Source organism: Epinephelus lanceolatus, chromosome 17 (genome assembly GCF_041903045.1).
Source record: "Epinephelus lanceolatus isolate andai-2023 chromosome 17, ASM4190304v1, whole genome shotgun sequence".
NCBI classification, from domain to species: domain Eukaryota; kingdom Metazoa; phylum Chordata; class Actinopteri; order Perciformes; family Serranidae; genus Epinephelus; species Epinephelus lanceolatus.
Genome location: NC_135750.1, coordinates 23,543,285 through 23,558,497, shown reverse-complemented (window position 1 = coordinate 23,558,497; position 15,213 = coordinate 23,543,285). Strand labels below are relative to the sequence as shown.

The window sequence follows — 15,213 nt, the reverse complement described above, 5'->3', positions numbered from 1 at the left end:
ATATGCAGAGATGTGCAACCCAGTTTTGTACAATACATTTAGTAGGGGGTCCCCCGCTCCATTTCTCTTTCAGCTAACAGGTACATGGCCTCAAAAACATTGAAGACCAGTGCAGTAGCACATTTGAAACTGAACACGGGGAAGACCAGGTTTGTTGCCACAGCTATCTTCTGGTCCTTAGAAGGTCACATAAACACCTGCACTCATCTACTATGGTAAAACATCCGAATGTCACTAACTTTTTTTGGTTAGGGGGACTTTTCTGTTTTATAGCAAAAATGCACAACATGACTCCGCAAAATACATAATTTTAGAAAACATCTGTTTACATTACAACATATTTATTTGAGACCATAACCGTTCATTTGCTGCTGGTTAACATAACATCAGACAAATAAAAACCAATGAGAATCTAAACTTATAATAGTGTGAGTTAAAATCAGGGATAAAATATAACATAGAATACAGAGTAAGAAATATAAATCAGACAGTCATTGCAGTAATAAACAGAACGTAAAGAGGAATGTAGTAAATGTGAATATGCATAGGTCAGTGATGAATATAAATATATGCAGCCCATACACAGGCAAGGGAAGACAAATTTGTTTATATAGCATATTTCATTTTATTTATTTTATTTATGTGATTCAAAACCATGATTACATGGTGCAGATAACATAACATAACACACAAGATTATCAATACGCTGGCACACAGCATGGCTAAAATACAACAAATGTTCCTTAAACAAAGACAGTATATCCTTCAAAAAAGCACCTAGTTTACAAATAACTTATGGCAGATCCAAGGGAACAAAACATGCTTTATGGATTACACAGGTAAAAGCACAAGAAACCTATGATGAAAACAAGCAAAAGCACACCAAATAAAACAAACAAATTCAGTGATTTATGGACAAGTAATACAATTTTGCATAGTCTTTTTTGTCCTCGTTATATCATTCTGGATCAGCTGAAGTTGTTTGACTGCTGCCTTAAACAGACCTGTGAACACCTACTGCAGTAGTCCAGCCTGCTGGAGATGAGAGTTTCTTTAGATCATGTTTTGACATCAAGTCTGAGATGTGTATTGATTTAATGTGACAATATAAAGGTGTAAACAGTTTGTAAAACAGTATAAAAGTGTCAAGTGTTGAGTACAGGAGCTTTTGTGACCTGCAGGATGAAGCTGTCCCTGAGCCTGGTGGTGCAGGGCCGGATGCGGCGGCACTGTCTGCCAGACGGCAGCAGGCCGAACAGTTTGTGGCCGGGGTGACTGAGGTCTTGATAAGCCTTGTGGCTTTCTTCAGTCTCCACTGGGTGTAGAGGTCTTCCACTGATGGCAGCTCTGTCCTGATGTGCTGGCCATTTTCACCCCCCTCAGTAGAGCCTTATGGTTGAGGGCAGTGCAACTGTCATACCAGGTGGTGATGCAGCCGGTCAGGATCTAATTTTACTACACCTGAGTATTAAGTACATCTTGCTGATAATACGTCAGTACTTTTATTTCAGATTTTGAATGCAGAACTTGTAATTGAGTATTTCTATATTGTGTACTGCTATAACATCTCAATATTTCTTCCATCACTGGAAAGTGTGTTATTTATTTACTGTAGCCCTGATCTGTGGTTAATTATTACATGGCCCTGGGTAATATGATTAAGCTCACACTAATTTAAGAATATGCACCATGTAAACACAATGTCAGCTGACATAAAGCTACATTTGGACACAAGGACCTTCTTTAAGATAGGATCTCAGATCAGGTACTAAAGCAGGACCCACATTAAATCCCTCACCATGCCTGTTGATACTGATCTAAAGTAATGTTGTGTATTCCTGAACAAAATTCAATTAAAGATATATGGTATACCACAAACCAGCTGCTGCACAGTGAACCTGAGGCTTGTGGGGCCCCTGGGTATTTGCGACAGTTTGCTCAGTTGGTAATTTATCCCTGCTAACATGAATGCCTGTAAGCCCTCAGTAGCTTTGTGTCCAATATGTGATCAGTAAAGTGTGAGTGAGTGTGAAAGTCTCTCTACATTGTCACAACACATCCTGTATGAGTCATAATTCAGCCTTCTACACACAGAGCATGACAGATGTTGCCTTCATTTAAGTTCATAAATGAAAATAAACACCATCCTCTTGTGATCCTGTCACATCCTTGATGGTGTTTTCCTCTTTCCTCTTTTCTAGGTCAGAGGTGAAGGTCAGCTCCAGCCCTCTGGTCTGAGGTCCCCTTGTGGTCAGATAGCATCACTGACCATCACCACTGACTTAGAGGGGCTTCAGCTTGGATGTAAGCCAATACCCCTCCATCTCTTTTAGACATTTAGAGTTTTAGTAACTGATAAAATTATAGTTTTTAAATTCCCAATCTGTTTTTTAAAGATTAATAAGTATGTATCTTTGTTGCCCTGTATGAACAGGTTCAAGAGAAGAGACTCTCACAACCGTCAGATCCTTTTTTTTTACCTTCAGTGCCTTCAAAAAGTCACCATTTTAAAACATATAAGCAATAAGAGACATTCACAAGCCCCTGAAAAACAGCAGCTCACCTCAAGCCAATGAATTACATGAGGATGGATTACTGATGCAATCTTAGCAGGCTGCCACAGGTGGTGCTGAAGGCTGCAGCAGTTTCTCCGCCTTCTGTCCAATATCTCAAACAGTTGTTGTCCAAAAGAACAAAAATAGACAAGGAAGGGTCCTTGAGAAGCAGCAGCCAGCAGATGCCTTCCCCCAGGAAAGACAACAACATCACAGGGATAGAGAACTGCTTTCTTTTCATTATGTGGAACAATTTGTTGACGTTTTCAGGATTGTTTGGCTCAAAAGAAGGTGGATGAGAACAAAATGTCCGTAAATGTTTTCATTTAAAAAATTCTCTTGCGAGGATGAATGTTATCAGTCGTAGCACTTACAATATTTTCATTGCTTCACTTTGATTCTTTTCAATCTACTGTTAAAAGATGTACGAGGAATATTATCAAAAATACACTGATACTAATTGAACCTGAAATTGTAGGTGTAGTAAAGAGTTTGTAGACAAATTCAAAACAGAAAAAATAAATTTCTCTATACATCCTCTAGAGGGAGCCATACCCCATTAAATAACCCACCGAAAGACATTGTTATGCTCCAACAGGCTAAAAAGACAAAACATCAAATGATATAAATTTGCTCTTTTCATCCTCCATTTAATAGTGAAGACAAGTCACAGTTACAGAGAAAAAAATATGCCTGTATATTTAGAAAAACAACGCAGACTAATCAAAGGTGAACAAAGTTAATGAATGACAGAGTGCACTTTCCCCACATCCACACACTGTAAATATCAAGATCATATAAGAGCATTCATCTGCGTCCCAGCTGCTTCTTAAACGCCTTTAAGGACTTTGCCATCATCGGAGCGACTCCTGTGTGAACAAGAGGGGGGAAAATAGGTGTATGGTGAAATAAAATGTCAGACATCAGGATAATATAAGTTAGAGCTGACTGGATAAAAAATAAATCAGGAAAAAACCCTAGGAATTATCTGAACAGGCCAGTTCGACAACATTTAATCTCTAATATTCTTTCATCAGCTCACTTGTTTTTTTGCGAGGGTCTTGTGTATTGCTCGAACTGGTGCTGCTGGACCTGCTGGGCTCATTACAACTGGGCCTCGGTCTGTTGTCCTGAACCTTGACACTGATGATTGTAAAGATAAAAGCACAGTGCATAATTCAATCAACAGAATGCATGCAAAATTAGAAAATGAATCAGTCTACATCCAGATGTCAGTGTTTTACAAGTCAGCATAACACCTCTATGTTGCAAAAGATAACAGAAGGAACTAAGGCCGTCTCTAACCGGAATAAAACCAGTTTATCCAGCATGTGGCTCCAATTCTTCTTTAGCAGGAAAAGCATGACATCTGCGGTTATCTCATGAGTGTCTGACAGGTTATGACCCTGCTAAGCTGCCGTCGTTAAGTGATCACTTTGTAGTTAAGGGTTTTTATGTGGAAGAGGAGCAGAGCACAAGGCTGACCAGTTGTTCGTGTTTTACCAAAAGCAAATGTGCAACAATGCCGCAGTATGGCTCTTATAATCTTTGGTTCTAATCTAAAACAGAAGCTCACAAGTCCTCACACATCACAAAACCAGTGTAGACATTTGTGTATATTCAGGATGCTGAACCCACCTGCACCTGAGCTGAGGCTGCTGAACAGCAGTTCCGTGAATTTCCTGCTGAATTCGCACATCTCTCGGTGGCTTGGCAACAGTGTGAATAAATGCCATCTTCACCTGCCGACCTAAAAAAAACAAAAAAAAACAAAAGGTGTCACAGTGTACAGAACATTAGGACTAAACTGTTTTTTTTTCTACAGTATAAAATGTATATAAAACATTCACTTAGCATGTTCAACTCTTCTAATAAGGATTTTGATTAGACAGTGATCAAGATTAATCTCTTACAGTCTCTACAGCACACACCTTGGGGTTTTCTAGAATGTGCCGAGACAATGCTTTTTGTGAGACTCTTGAGTTTCATTTCCCTCTCCTCAGACAGCCTGATGTACATCTCTTTCCATGATTCATACTCCTGAAGTTTGGAGTCTTTAAAGTCCCTCTGACAATGTTTCCCCCATAAGTGGTCTGTCTCTCCAATGTAGATCTGTGGAAGCAAACAACAACCATAATAACTCCTCTAATCTTTACCCAAGATCTACAAAGTCTGCAAAGCATGTAAAAAATGTATCTCAGGATAAAGTTACACACACTGAGTGGCCACTGGAGAAAAACCTGCTGATTGAAGCCATTAAAGGGTAACTGGTATTTCTCAACATGGACCTATGTCAGGTTGGGAGCCACATTTTTTAAAAACTGGTCCAGTGTTGAGCCACAGGGCTGCAGCGTAACCACTCAGCACAATAGGCATCGTCAGTGTACGTCCACTAAAGTGTTTATTTGCCACTGACAGGCTCAGATTTTTATCCTAAGTGTCAGACAACATTATGGAAAGAATCTCTACAGAGACTGGCCTTTTTGTTGAACAGTAAGATCCTTTTTTAACTGGAAACAGCCACAAAATTGCAAATGCTAAACCCACCAGACTCCATTTAAATAAACAGTGATTTTAGCTTGTACAGAGCCGGCATATTTTCACATCTAACTGAGTGAATGAAGGCAATATTTCAATGAAACCAGAGTTGGTGATTGTTGGAACAGTGGGAAGACGAAACAAAGCTGCTTTTGTGAGTTTTATTTTGTTTCTGTCGATTTTAAATGAAGTGTGTTTTACGATGATAAAATTACTGTTATTTTAAATGGAATCTGGTGGTTATGGTGATAGCAACTTCAGGACTGTTTTTGGTTAAAACAAAAAGGATCTTACTCTTTAGCAAAAAGGTTGACCACTGTAGGGATTCTTCCGTAATGTTGTCAGACACTAAGAGTAACAATCTGAGCCTGTCAGTGGCAAAAAAAAAAATTAACAGAGTTGCACTTTAACGGCCTTCAAATTTGGCACATCTCAGCATATAAAGTGTGGCAATGTTGTCGAAGGTTAATGTTCAACTAAACATTATTATAAAAGATTTGCCATTGACATTTTCCAACTTTGCACACAAGATATCTAAAAGGAAAATTTACTGATTACATTCATGCTCCCAGGGGGCTACACCCTGTAGATTTAACAACCTAATGGCTTTTCCTTTGAATGAAAATATAGTTGTAACATTGACAAACGGAGGATCAAATGCAGTGCCAGACAGGTGTACCTGATAAAGTGACCACTGAGAATGTGTCCGTGCTCAATCTATTCATATTCACATTCTTACTGGGTTGAATTCTTCAATGCGCAGCAGCTGCTCCGGTGTACACCTCTCCAACACCGGCTCGAGGATTTCAAACGGGACTCCGCCAGTTTCATAAAGCACTGAGGAAAGATCCCTGCAACCTAAATATGAATCCAACAAACTGACGGACTGATCAGCAAAAAGCTGCCCTGGGGGGCTTTACTCACAGTTAATGTTATTCTGGAGGGTGCGGATACACTGTTGGTGCAAGCTCATCATGGTTGGGAGGAAGACGGTCTTGGCTCCAGAGTACACTTGCATCTTTTTGTTCAGTCGTTGACCAGTGAAGACTCCAAAGTCCTCAGAGACGTCACAGAAATCAGACTCTTTCTCAACTATAAGACAAAAGGAGAAGATTGGCTTTTTTTAAGAATGAAAAAGCAATCTGAAAACACAGCTGTATGTGTTATAAATACCTTTCCTCTCAAAGTAGTCCACACTGAATGGTGAGTCAAATTCAGGCAGAGCAGCAGGTAAAGGGATGGTAAATGGAATCAGGTCCATTACAGACTGCTTGAACTTCTGAATATGAAGGATTGTTGGTTAACATTAATCGATCATGAGCTGCACTCTGAAAGCTAAACTTTTAAGATTATTGTCAAGCATACCTTTGTTGGAGAGGTAACATTTATAGACCTCACGGGGGATCTGAAAGGTTTAACGCCATGATCTTTTGTTGCTTCCTCTTTTACAGTCTTGATTGTTTTGGGAGGTTTCCTCACTGCAGATCTTTCTTTTCTCTTGACAACATTCACGTCATAGTTCAAGTACGATTCAAAAGACAAGGAGGGCCCCTCGGAGTCACTTTGTACATCTGTGTGCTTTATTTTGGCCTTTTTGTTTTTTGGATGCCCGTCTTTTTCAGATTCCTCTTTGTATTTTTGAGTGCCGTGCTTCTCTTTACTTGATTTTTTCCTTTTTTTGTTTTCGGCTTCTGAGCTCCTTTCTGAAGATCTGTCATCTCTGACACCTGCAAGCTTTGATGTCTCAGAGTGTTTGTCACAGGACTCAAATGAAAACGATTCTTTTGGTTTCTTATGAGACCCTTTTTCTGACACAAATCCTCCACTATCAGAGCTGCCTTTCAGTGTTTCCTTGGAGTCAGAGCTGGATTTCTGATGAGTGTCCTCTGAGTTTTTGTTTCCAAGCAAAATATGTCCTGATTTTCTGTTACTCTCATCACTTTTCTTTTTCTTGGAGACAAATGAATTGTCCGTTTGATCATCTTGGATGTGAATGTTCTTTTTCCAGATGTCATCCTGGTTTTCTTGGCAACTTTTGTCTTGATTTTCATTCTGGTGCTTGTGTCTTTTCTCTTCCTCACATTGTTTCTCTGAACCGGCTTTCCTAATCCCGGTTTTGAAGAGAGCCTCGTCTGAACAATTCTGACTCTTAGATGTCAAGCAATTATTGTTTGAATCCTCCGCTGTCAAACTTCCATTATTAGGACAGTTTTGGCCGTCCAGTTTGTCTTTAACAGACAAACTCTCTGATGTATCCCCATCCTCTGTGTGGCTGCATCAAGGAAAAAATCAAAATTAAGATGTGAACACATAACAATTACTGCACACTGTTTAAAAAACAAAAATGCCACATTTACATCACCTTGTGGATTCCTTGGGGACCAGTCTTTTCCAACCCCTAACTAGCGACTTTGCCAATTCTCCAGCCTGTTCATGTTTGCGCAAGGAGTTAACCGTTTTGCCAATTCCAGTTTCCTAATTTATATGCAGATGCATGTCAGCACAGTCAAAAAAATAAAACTTAATCAAACTCCATATGCAAATATATCAACACAAAATCTCAACAGAGACTCACAGCAAGAATGTCTAATGTGATATCCAGATCCTTGAGTTTCTGCAAAATCTTTACAACCTGGAAACAGAGCAATAAACACATTATTGTAACAGTACTGAAACATGATTTTAATGCATGTTTAGGACACAAATGTGAAGTAAACTGAGGAAAAACCTGACATGCCAAATATGGTCATCCTAGTTTGGGATCACCACAGTTGCTGATTGTGCATTCAGAGCAGGAGCTATGTATGGGAACCACACACCCACTTAGGCTGCTCCGTTTACCGTGGACTATAAATGGATGAAAGCTGCTGGCTGTTGTAAAGTCTCCCTATATAACTGAATCGTTTGTCATGTTGTGCTTGAACATTTTAATTTGATTTGAATGCATTTAAACTTAAATCTAATTTAAACATCGGGCAATTTCTAGTCAATCTATGCGTAAAAGCGACTCTTCGCCTGAAGAGGTGATGGACAGCAGCCATAAGTTGAACAACTGGAGAAGGTGCCAATTTTAGCAGCAAAGCGCCTCCCATTTAAACAACCTGACCCCACAAAGGACTGCTTAAAATGCAGCGTGGTGGGAGCGCACATGTCACTGACTGAGACAGCTCTCAATCAGCCGGTTTCCACACATTAACGCGGACACAAGACGAGCGTAAAGACGCAGGGAATATTTTACAGCTGACAGATCTGACATTGTGCATTTAGCATCATTCAATTTGTTTGTTTAGCCAATACAAATCTAAAAGTAAAAGAATTTCTTAAAAACTAATGAAACTGCAGTAATGTTCCTGGAACAATTATTGGCTGTATCACCACATAGCTACACACCGGAAACGGGAAAATACTACAAACAATTTAGCCCTGCTCTGTTTATTGTGCGCGCTCTTGCCAGAAATAAATAAAGATTGTATCTACCGAGGTAGACTCTGCTGTGTCTGCCAGCTGAAGTTTGAACCGCATGACTTTCTTCACCACATCAGAGCTGCTGGCCATCACGGTGACTCACGTGCAACCGTCTACACACACCGGGCAGCGTGCGCCCATTGATGACACTATTATAATGGGCGGAACCGATGGCAGAGATGATGTTGTTCTACGGTGTAGAAACAATTAAGCATGTGTCAATAAATATATATTATGACAGAATATATTGTGACAAAATAGGTAAAATTAAAGTAATTAAGAAAGTAAATTACCTTTCTGAAATTTCCCCCACAAGCCTTCTTGGCACATGCTGGCCCCTTTTTGGCAACTACTGTCCATTTGAAAGGACATATTGGACTGATAAAAGACATGTAAGGTGTAGTTGAGGGTATACCCACTTATTTTTCGGGGCATTTACAGTATACCCACCTATCAGCGAAAAAGCCACTGGAATAAATAGAAACCCCCACCCACTTTCTCCTCTGTATCCTACTCATCTACCACCACACCACTGGTTTAACTAAACATATATATGATTTATGATCATGACTCTTAGGACTCTGCTGATGGCATATTTCAGAATTTGTACACCTTTTCAGGTTTGAGCCAAGAAACCAATCACACAATATGAGCCGGACACAGATGGTGGGGTCACTCTTGTGTGTCTGAGCTTTTGTCCTCTGCACCAAGGCTGTAACTTTGGTTTGAGAAGTGAAGGGGGCACCATAAAACAGAGGGTCTCGGGGTCCTCCCCCACAAAAAAATGTAGTTTGAATCCCCTTTTTCTGCATTGTTACATACATGTATGGACTACAGTATCCACTACAAAATCTGGGAAATTGTTGAGTGGCTCATTAGGCTAAATTCTGCCAGAATGGTTCTAGATATGATAAATACGCTACTCCTCTGTGGCATTTTTTGGAGCATATCGGAGCAAAATCAGCAGCTTAATTCACATTCTCAGTCAGAAACTGATGGCTGGCCAAGCAGTAGCCTTTGATTTCTTTTGTGGTTGAAAAAATAAATGCGTTTTTTTTCAAACTGGAGGGCCACAAACGGGATCCCCAGTAGGAACTACAACTCACCTCACCTTTTAGCAAACACATTATTAAATGTGTTGATAATGAAGTGGTGCTCAAGTCTTGTAAGCATCGTCTGGACATCTTAGTTTCTATTTTCTGCTGATTTCCATTAGTTTTACTACAGTATTGTGGGAGTAAGATATCTATTAAAGTACTTATTCCTTGATATTAAAATAACTGCTCTTTACACCACTGAGTGCTAATGATTTTTCTAAACAATGGCCAAATGAAACTCTCTGACATCTCATCGAGAATATAGGTCAATCCCCGCAGTATGTTGACATCAACTGATTGGAGGCTATTGTGGGACACTGTATGTTGGGGGGGGGGTTGCATGGTACCTCTCCTCTGCCACATGCATTGCACAATACTTGATTGGCACTCACACCCCAAGAGGAGGAGTTAACTGCATGTCTCTTTCAGCTGGGGTGACTGCTGTTCTCTCTCTCCTGCTCCAGTAACTGGAGGCACAAGTTCCTTCTTCACCAGCCTCAACTTCATTTCTCAGGTAAGTGGAGCTTTGCTATGTTTGATCGTTTGCCATTTCAGCAATGAAGAGGCAGTTTGGTGCAGTTAATGCTTCAGTGTGTGTCACGAACTTTAAGATTGGAAAATGTGCTTTTTTTTTACTTACATGAGATTCAAAAGCAGATAAATTGCCTAGAGCTGTTGCTTTCTCTGTAACATTAGTTTTTACGCCACCATGGTGACAGTAAGCTTCAGGCTTTCAAGGATTGTGGGTGACTAACGTGATTGGTGGCTTTCTAGGGAACTTTTTTGTCTTGTAGATTGTGTAAATTGCACATGTACTCAGGACAGGCCTACAACAATTTAATAAAATAAAGAAAAGAGACAAAAAAAAATAAATGTTTGCCCTAATTTGAACTTAAACAGCCAGAGGACATGAGGCCTGCTGCTCATGTCTCAAAGTCTATAAAAGGAACGTCATGGGTGAGCCGTCCAGCGTTGCTATTCCTGGACGTACTGCTGATAAAATGTGACAGATGCAGAGAGGGACATGTTGACGCACTCACTCGCTCCAGCATCACCTGGTAGCACATGTTTTGAAAGGTGTCGGTGTCTGGTGGAGTCTAAATAAATTCTACTAACTCTGAAACCTAACGAAACTTTTCTATTTAGATACAAGAAGCTGCTATGTACAAGGATTTGGCATTATTGCTTAGCGTAGGACACAGAAAACAGCACATGGGCATGACACAAGGGCAACAAGATACACATGAAGCCATTACAAATTTAATGTTTCAGCTTTCAGTCTTGTGAATTCAGTCACTAGTCACTAATACTTTGATAAGCAGGCCAGATTAAATCTAAGCTAACTCTTTGCCGGCATAAGTTTTAACTGTCACAAGTTGCATTTGTCATAATTTATCTATTTATGACTTCTGTGCATCTTCTTGCACTTTCTGATTAAATCTAACATGTTTAATGTGTGTTTCAGGAAGGTCTGGGCTGTGTTCTGCTGCTACAGCCATGGCACCCAAAAAGAACAAGGCGACCAAAAAGAGCAAAGGGGACATAAATGAAATGACCATAATGGTGGAGGACAGCCCCATCAACAAGATCAATGGGCTCAACACCCTGTTGGAAGGAGGAAACGGCTTCAACTGCATTTCCACTGAAGTTACAGATTCAGTTTATGCCCCAAACCTTCTGGAGGGTTTGAGCACCATGAGGCAGGACAGCTTCCTCTGCGATCTAACAGTCACCACCAAGTCAAAGTCATTTGATGTCCACAAGGTTGTCATGGCCTCCTGCAGCGAGTACATTCGAAACATCTTGAAGAAGGATTCAGCCCTCCAGAAGATCGACCTTAACGACCTCTCGCCGGTCGGCCTTGCCACAGCAATTACATATGCATACTCTGGAAAGCTGACCCTGTCGTTGTACAGCATCGGTAGCACTATCGCTGCGGCCATGCTGCTGCAGATCGGCACCTTAGTGAAGATGTGCAGTGATTTCCTCATGCAGGAGCTCAGTGTGGAGAACTGCATGTATGTGGCCAACATTGCCGACGCCTACGACCTCAAAGAAACCAAGGAGGCAGCTCAGAAGTTCATGCGGGAGAACTTCATCGAGTTTTCTGAGATGGAGCAGTTCCTGAAGCTCACCTATGAGCAGATTAGCGATTTCCTCTCAGATGATTCCCTGCAGCTTCCCTCCGAGGTCACGGCCTTCCAGATTGCTATGAAGTGGCTGGACTTTGATGAGAAGAGGTTGAAGTACGCAGCAGATCTCCTGACGCTCATCCGCTTCGGCACTATCTCTGCCCAAGACCTGGTGAATCATGTCCAGAGCGCGCCCAGGATGATGCAAGACCCCGAGTGCCACCGTCTCCTTGTTGATGCCATGAATTACCATCTGCTGCCCTACCAGCAGAACATCCTCCAGTCACGCAGGACAAAGGTGCGTGGTGGCCTCAAGGTGATACTGACAGTCGGCGGGCGCCCTGCCTTGACAGAGAAATCTCTCAGCAAAGACGTTCTCTACAGAGATGTAGATAACGTGTGGAATAAGTTGACAGAAATGCCAGCAAAGAGCTTCAATCAGTGTGTGGCAGTGTTGGACGGCTTCCTGTATGTGGCAGGTGGCGAGGACCAGAATGACGCAAGGAACCAGGCGAAACATGCTGTCAGTAACTTCTGCAGGTAAGAACTGATCCTCATGTTTGATTTTTAATTATCATTGCATTTGTTTGGGTAGAGTTAGAAAATAACTGTACATCCCTGTCCCACTTTTTTAGATATGATCCCCGCTTCAACAATTGGATTCACTTGAGCAACATGATCCAGCGCCGCACACACTTCAGCCTGAACATCTTCAATGGCCTCCTGTTCGCCATCGGTGGGCGAAACAGCGATGGGGTTCAGGCCTCTGTGGAGTGCTATGTGCCTTCCTCCAACCAGTGGCAGATGAAAGCTCCCATGGAGGTGCCCCGCTGCTGTCACGCCAGCTCCCTCATCGATGGCAAGATCCTTGTATCTGGAGGTTACATCAACAATGCCTATTCCAGGGCAGTGTGTGCGTACGACCCCTCCACCGACACCTGGCAGGATAAGAGCAGTCTGAGCACACCTCGAGGCTGGCACTGTGCTGCCACCGTGGGAGACCGAGCCTACGTCATCGGTGGCAGTCAGCTGGGAGGTCGTGGGGAGAGGGTGGACGTCCTCGCTGTCGAGTCTTACAACCCCCAGAGTGGGCAGTGGAGCTACTGCACGCCTCTCCACACAGGAGTGAGCACGGCGGGCATTTCCATTTTGAACAACAAGATCTATCTCCTCGGAGGCTGGAACGAGGGCGAGAAGAAGTACAAGAAATGCATTCAGGTTTTCAACCCTGACCTCAATGAATGGACTGAGGACGATGAGTTGCCGGAAGCTACTGTCGGCATTTCATGCTGTGTCGTCACCATACCCACACGGAAAACACGAGAGTCCAGAGCCAGTTCAGTGTCTTCTGCACCAGTCAGTATATAAAGGTTTAGATGGTTATAATGTAGTTTACATGTCAAAAGGTCTCCAGCTTTTTCTGTTGCATAAATATTGGTTCTAAACTCTACCAGTAGGGGTGAAGACGATAAGGTAAATTATCAACTTTTGCTAATTTGGGAACATGTTCTTCTAGGATTTTTTTAAAACTCCATTCAGTAGAAGCAAATTGAAGCCTTTAAATGTATTTTCAGTGTTTTTAGTTTAATAATTTGTATAATTGGCATGATTAAAGTCAGAAAATGTTTATGACAGAGAGCCATAACCATTTTTTTTAAATCATTTTTAGACAGAAATTTACCTTTGGGGCCAATTCAGTTGGGATAATTTCACTAGCCCTTTTCTATAGCAAATATACTGTTAATAAAAAGTCAAATGAAAGGTATAAAATGCAAAATCACTGCTGTTGTTGAGATTAATCTGTAACATGATTGTCTTTTTTTACCCGGAGCCATAAATTGATCAACATTGTGTTGTTTGCAACACATATTTTGTGACAGTCCTGTTCATGTCAACCATAGCTACTGTGATTCTCAGATACTTGACCAGAATAACGAGCTGGAGGTGAAACAAATGTTGGTATCACCTACCAGGCGTAGGTGCTTGTGCTGAGTGTTTAAACACACTGCACAGTCAGGCTGCAGTTTCTCTACATGCGTCTCATGTGCAGCGCTCAGTGGTCTTGTGTCATAAACACTATCAGTGCAAAGAAATGGATCCTGTTGGGGAAATGTTGGAGTGGTGAGGGTTGAATGGGTTTAGGTGTGAGAACAATAAACTGTTTTGTAAGAAAAAAGACAAAGAAAAATGGAAGTTGGGAATGATGATGTCAGCCTGAGCTTTTCTGGGAGTCGTGATTTCCCTGACTGCTCATGTCTTTTCTTTCTTTTTTTGTTTTTAAATTAAAGAGATGAAATGAAGTTACTCTGAGCTACGGTCATTTATTCATAGTAGATTTCATGCAACGTTTTTATATTGTATGTTCAGTTTGTTCGTCTTTAAAGGGATGTATTTGCATGACATAAAATTGGTTCAGCTTTGGCTTTGATCACCATAAATCAACAAGTCTACATGTACACAGAATAATTTTTTGCCTTTCAACTTCCATTCTTACATATTTGCCCTTTTTAGTAGTGTATTTTTGAATTATTGAAAAGGCCAAGGTGCAGTTAATATTGAAAACAACAATATAAAGATTTAGTTTCACTAGATTTGTGTTTATTGCAGCCCTTTTTGAGCTTGAATCATGAGCATTTTTGTTTTCACATCTTTAATCCTACATCCCTGGTGTCATATGGTTGTGATTCTGTATCAGCCAAGACTCATAACTCATAAATGTGTGTTTTATCTTTACACATTTGTTAGTATTTACATAAAGACAAGTAGATAGTAGGTTAGTGTTTGTACACCAGTGCCAAATCCTGAAATCTGAAACTGTTGATACCCTGAAGCTCAGTGGCATCAAGTGATCTACCTGTAGCTCTTAAATATGATCTCACCTTTGTTGTTAAACATGATAACTGTAAAACCACAAAGACTTCAACTCTTGCTCATTTACTCTGCACTTTACGCTGTCAGAGTGAGCAAACAGGGCCTCGGGCATGTAACATGAGCCAACTGAATACATAAAAGTGCTGTAATATTATGCTGAATGTATTTAGGTGTACTCCCTCTGCAAGTTCATTGATCCCAAAGAGTGACGCATCTCACACTTCGGTTTCATCTCACACGTAACAGTCAACGTCATTCTGTCAAACATGTAGCATGTGTGAAATTTAGGCAGAGTCCTTACAGCCTTAACTGCGAAGTAGACATAAAATCAATGTTAAAGGACCCCAAATAACTATTTCTCAATCAGCTTCTTACTGTGACTGATGTGATCCTATTTGAGCACCAAATTTTCTCCTCAGGTGTGAACAGTTACTTGTTTTCACATGTATGTTTTAGTACATGCTGTTCAACTTCAAAAAGATTCCCAACAAACAGAATGGTATAACAGTAAGCCAGAAAAAAAACAAAGGAAATGAGGTGTGGTGAGAGTTAAAC

General features: G+C 41.0%; 2 protein-coding genes across 4 annotated transcripts in view; one reads left to right on the top strand and one right to left on the bottom strand.

Annotated features, from left to right (window-relative positions):
• Window positions 1-3,190: 3,190 nt before the first annotated feature.
• The window catches only part of eloal (elongin A, like), a 43,356-nt gene continuing 31,333 nt past the window's right edge, over window positions 3,191-15,213 (bottom strand). Inside the window, exons 1-11 of one of the 2 annotated variants that reach the window (XM_033613910.2) lie at window positions 8,571-8,722; window positions 7,669-7,725; window positions 7,456-7,568; window positions 6,459-7,365; window positions 6,267-6,372; window positions 6,018-6,185; window positions 5,833-5,930; window positions 4,487-4,667; window positions 4,194-4,305; window positions 3,598-3,698; window positions 3,191-3,424 (exon numbers count right to left, since the gene is read on the bottom strand). In XM_033613910.2, coding sequence (XP_033469801.1) covers window positions 3,363-3,424; window positions 3,598-3,698; window positions 4,194-4,305; window positions 4,487-4,667; window positions 5,833-5,930; window positions 6,018-6,185; window positions 6,267-6,372; window positions 6,459-7,365; window positions 7,456-7,568; window positions 7,669-7,725; window positions 8,571-8,648 — 1,983 coding nt within the window. In that variant the 5' untranslated portion in view covers window positions 8,649-8,722 and the 3' untranslated portion in view covers window positions 3,191-3,362. Of the gene's footprint in view, window positions 3,425-3,597; window positions 3,699-4,193; window positions 4,306-4,486; window positions 4,668-5,832; window positions 5,931-6,017; window positions 6,186-6,266; window positions 6,373-6,458; window positions 7,366-7,455; window positions 7,569-7,668; window positions 7,726-8,570; window positions 8,723-15,213 lie in introns of those variants that run through there. The other variant, XM_078176188.1, reaches the window with a different exon arrangement.
• Window positions 10,043-14,087, top strand: klhl31 (kelch-like family member 31). Of its 2 annotated transcripts, none has more exons than XM_033613963.2 (3): window positions 10,043-10,169; window positions 11,121-12,327; window positions 12,423-14,087. In XM_033613963.2, the coding sequence occupies exons 2-3, from the start codon at window positions 11,153-11,155 to the stop codon at window positions 13,153-13,155; spliced, it is 1,908 nt and encodes a 635-aa protein (XP_033469854.1). In that variant the 5' UTR covers window positions 10,043-10,169; window positions 11,121-11,152; the 3' UTR covers window positions 13,156-14,087. The 2 variants fall into 2 exon arrangements, with proteins under 2 accessions (XP_033469854.1, XP_078017088.1); XM_078160962.1 differs by having other exon boundaries at window positions 10,057-10,169; window positions 11,125-12,327.